This window comes from Terrapene carolina, unplaced genomic scaffold (genome assembly GCF_002925995.2).
Source record: "Terrapene carolina triunguis isolate 2854851 unplaced genomic scaffold, T_m_triunguis-2.0 Scaffold90, whole genome shotgun sequence".
Taxonomy (NCBI): domain Eukaryota; kingdom Metazoa; phylum Chordata; order Testudines; family Emydidae; genus Terrapene; species Terrapene triunguis.
This window is the reverse complement of record NW_020664441.1, coordinates 4,053,217-4,056,917: the sequence shown is the minus strand read 5'-3', so window position 1 is coordinate 4,056,917 and position 3,701 is coordinate 4,053,217. Positions and strand designations below refer to the sequence as shown.

Sequence of the window (3,701 nt, the reverse complement as noted above, 5' to 3'; positions counted from 1 at the left end):
GGGCATGCCAGCTCCCTACTTTCCTGTCCGGTTGATGTGGGGAGCTGTCTGGCTGGTTCAGGGGTGTGGGATTTGGGGTCTCTGATTCAGTAAGGGAGGGGAATATTCCCATGTTCTGATTGGTGCCCTGGATTGCAGGTCACTATCTGGGAGGCGCTAACCAACACACGTCCAGGCTCCAACCCCGCTTCCTATGACGAAGAGTTGCAGCTGGAGCGGTGAGTGCTGGGGTGGGATGAGCTTCGTGACAGGACCTCCATGGGCAGCAGGCCCCTCCCTTCCTTCCCTGGCCTCCCACATAGCCATTCTCTGGGCTGGCAGGGTGAGGCAGGGGCTGGTCAGTGGGAGCGGGGCTGTGGGGTGGTGAGAGGCAGGTGGTGGGGGTGGGGCTGTGAGAGGCAGGTGCTGGTTGGTGGAGGGCAGGGCCATGAGGGAGGGATGTTGGTGGAGGGCAGGGCTGTGTGGGAGGGGCTCGTTGGTGGGGGGACATGGCTGTGTGGGAGGGGCTGGTGGATGGGAGCGGGGCTGTGAAAGAGGGGCTGGTGGGTGGGGGCAGGGCTGAGAGAGGCGGGTGCTGGTCGGTGAGGGGATGGAACTGTGAGAGGCAGGTGCTGGTCGGTGAGGGGTGTGGCTGTGGAGAAGGGATGGGGCTGTGAGGGAGGGGCTGGTTAGTGGGGGGATGGCTGTGCGGGAGGGGTTGGTTGATGGAGGCAGGGCTGTAAGAGACAGGTGCTGATTGGTGGGGGTGGGGCTGTGAAGCAGGGGCACAGCTGTGAGGGAGAGGCTGGTCTTGGGGGGTGGGACTGTGAGGGCAGTTGCTGACACGCATCTCTCTCCCACAGCGCCATCCAGGAGAGCATGTTCCTGCAGTCGGGGCAAGGCCTGGCTGCGACTGAGTCTGGTGGCGGAGGCAACAGCGACAACAGCATCGTCCCTCCTGATGACAGCCCAGCCCCCAGCACCAATGGCTCCTCCTCCTCGGCCCTGCCTCCCCCGGCCTACCCCAGCTTCGACGAGCAGCTGCGCCTGGCCATGGAGCTGTCGTCGCGGGAGCAGGAGGAGCAGGAGCGCCAGCGGCGTGAGGAGGATGAGGAGCTGCAGCGCATCCTCCAGCTCTCCCTGACGGAGAAGTAATGCCCAGCCTACCAGCAGGGGGCCCTGAACCCAGCCTCCCCCAAGACTCCCAGGGGCTCCCCAGTGCCCTGGCTTTGCTGTTGTATTTTTAACCTTGAGGGGGGGTACCCGTCCCATTCCCCACCCCCTGTCTTGCAGGGGGCAGGACTGGACTTGACGAGACACCCTCTGCCTTTCCCAGGGCTCTCAGTCCCGCTGCCTCTTGAGTCTTATTTAATTTAACTCGTATTTTTTTTTTTGTTTTTTTTATGGTTATTCTATTCCCCCTGCCTGGTGGAGGAAAGTTTTGTATGGCTAGCAGGAAATAGAAGAATGAGGGAACGGAGGAGAGGAGCAGCAACAGAGTGGCAGAGGCTAAGGAGAACCCTCTGCTGTAGAGAAAGTAGTTTCCAACTGGACTCTTAATTCATGTTGGTGGAGGTAGTGAGATTCTGAAACTGGGCATAAAATATATAATACACAAACACACATGCTGACTGTGTCCTGTCAGCCCACGTGGGCAATAGGGGTGAGGGCAATGAAGGGGGTGGGGCTAGAGGTGATGGGGCAGGGCCAGAAACCTGATGACTAGGGTGGGGATGCTACATTGGTGGGAGAGGTGGGATGTGGCACTCAAATAGAAGCAGGGCCAATAATTTTCAGTCCCGTGTTTCGCATCCCGAACCCCCTGTGCGTAGCTGCCATGTCCTCTCCTGCCTGTTTAATTTATTTTATTTATATCTCTGCAGCTCTAGAATGGGGGGGGGTGAAAGGTGGGTTTTGGTTTTTTAACTCAACTCCAAAGGTTGGAAAGGGATCAGCTGCGTGGAGCAGCTCCTCCTGGCACCCGCAGGGGCCAGGTGCGGGCCTCTGTGCAGCAGGAACCATGAAATAAAAAGGAGAAACCAACCAACCCCCTGGCTCTCTGGCTCCCTTCATTCTGCATGTCGCACTCTTTGGCCTGGGCCTTTACTGGTGCATCAGCTGCCTGAGGGAGGAAATGGAGCTAGTATCCTACTCGGAGCATCCCCTCTGCTCTGGGGTCCCTCTCTGGCCAGCTTCCCCCAATGCAGACAGGGTCCCCAAGGGGGCACCGTGTCCTGCTGATACTGGGAGGTCTTTCTGCTTATCTGGGGGCTTGGTTGCATCTTGCTTCTTTACAGGACAGAAACACCTGGGTGTGCCAGGCCTGGCTATGTGCCCACTGCTGCTCTGGGTGGGTTCTCATGGTTTCTAAGATGGAGGACAGTGAGTGCTGCTAGAGGGCTCACATGCTATTTAAAGGGATACCACTCTATTCCTATCCACTACAGACTTGGACATGCTCAACAGCCAAGCAAGACCCAGTTATGCCTGTGCCCAGTGGGCAAGGGGGCCATGCCTGAGAGACTAGAGCAGAGAAGGGGCCAAGTGGCTGCACTGGCTTTCATTAGCTCCATGAATCCCTGAGCTGCAATCCCCATGTCCACCCCCTAGCTTACCCCCTTCTTGCCACTCCCCTCCCATTAGTAATGTCTTAAAAAGAAGAATTTCTGCTCTAATTTGGTGCTCATCAGTTGGAAAGAACAGAGGAGAAAGACATGCCCGTACGAGATGATCACAGGATGACAATGAGCCACCAATGTGATATGGCTGTGCAAAAGGCAATTGGAATCCAAGGATGTGTCAGGTGAGGTATTTCCTGTACAGGTAGGGAAGGGTTCGTGCTGTTGTACAAGGCACTGGTGAGACCTCATCTGGAATTCTGTGCGCAGTTCTGGGCACCTGCGTTCAAGAATTCAGAACTGGTGCAGAGAAAAGGGTTTCTAGGATCTATGACACGGGAGGTAACTGTCCCACTCTACTTAGCTCTGGTGAGTCCACACCTGGAGTCCTGTGTCCAGTTCTGGGTGCATGCTTTGGGAGGGATGTGGGCAAACTGGAGAGAGGCCAGAGGGGAGCAACAAAAATGATCAGAGATTTAAAAAACCTATGAGGAAAAGTTAAAAACGGCGCACATTTAGTCTTGAGAAAAGATGGCTGAGGGGGGGACCTGATAGATCTTCAAATACGTTAAGGGCTGTTATAATGAGGCCGGGGATCAATTGTTCTCTGTGTCCACTGAAGGCAGGGTGAGAAGTAATGGGTTTAATCTGCAGCAAGGGATATCTAGGTTAGATGGTAGGAAAAACTTTCTAACTCTAAGGATAGTTCAGCTCTGGAACCAAGAGAGGTTGGAGGTTTTTAGGAACAGGTGGGACAAACCTTGCCTGGGAATGGTCTAGGTTTACTTGGTCCTGCCCCAGCATGGGGGGCTGGACCTGATGACCTCTCATGGCCCTTTCCAGCCCTACACTTCAATGGCTTTATGAGCAGGGGGCTGTTAGACGAGAAAAGACTGGGAGAGTTTGGTTTGTTTAGCCCGGCAAAATGAAGCCGGATCGGGGCTGTCTATCAGTACAGCAAGGAGGGAGACGAGCGATTTAAAATGAAGGACAATGTTGGCACAAGAACGAAGGGGGAGAAAGTGGCCAGGAATAAACAGGTTGGGAACTAGAAGGTTTCTACCCACCAGCGGAGTGTAGGGCTGGCCCACCTCCCACTAGGAG

General features: G+C 55.5%; 1 protein-coding gene across 3 annotated transcripts in view; it reads left to right on the top strand.

Annotated features, from left to right (window-relative positions):
* The window catches only part of ANKRD13D (ankyrin repeat domain 13D), a 12,611-nt gene extending 11,235 nt beyond the window's left edge, over positions 1–1,376 (top strand). For all 3 annotated transcript variants that reach the window (XM_024220013.3, XM_024220014.3, XM_024220012.3), the window contains 2 exons: positions 139–218; positions 843–1,376. In XM_024220013.3, the coding sequence (XP_024075781.1) occupies positions 139–218; positions 843–1,134 (372 nt within the window). In that variant the 3' untranslated portion in view covers positions 1,135–1,376. The remainder of the gene's footprint in view (positions 1–138; positions 219–842) is intronic.
* The last annotated feature ends 2,325 nt before the right edge of the window (positions 1,377–3,701 follow it).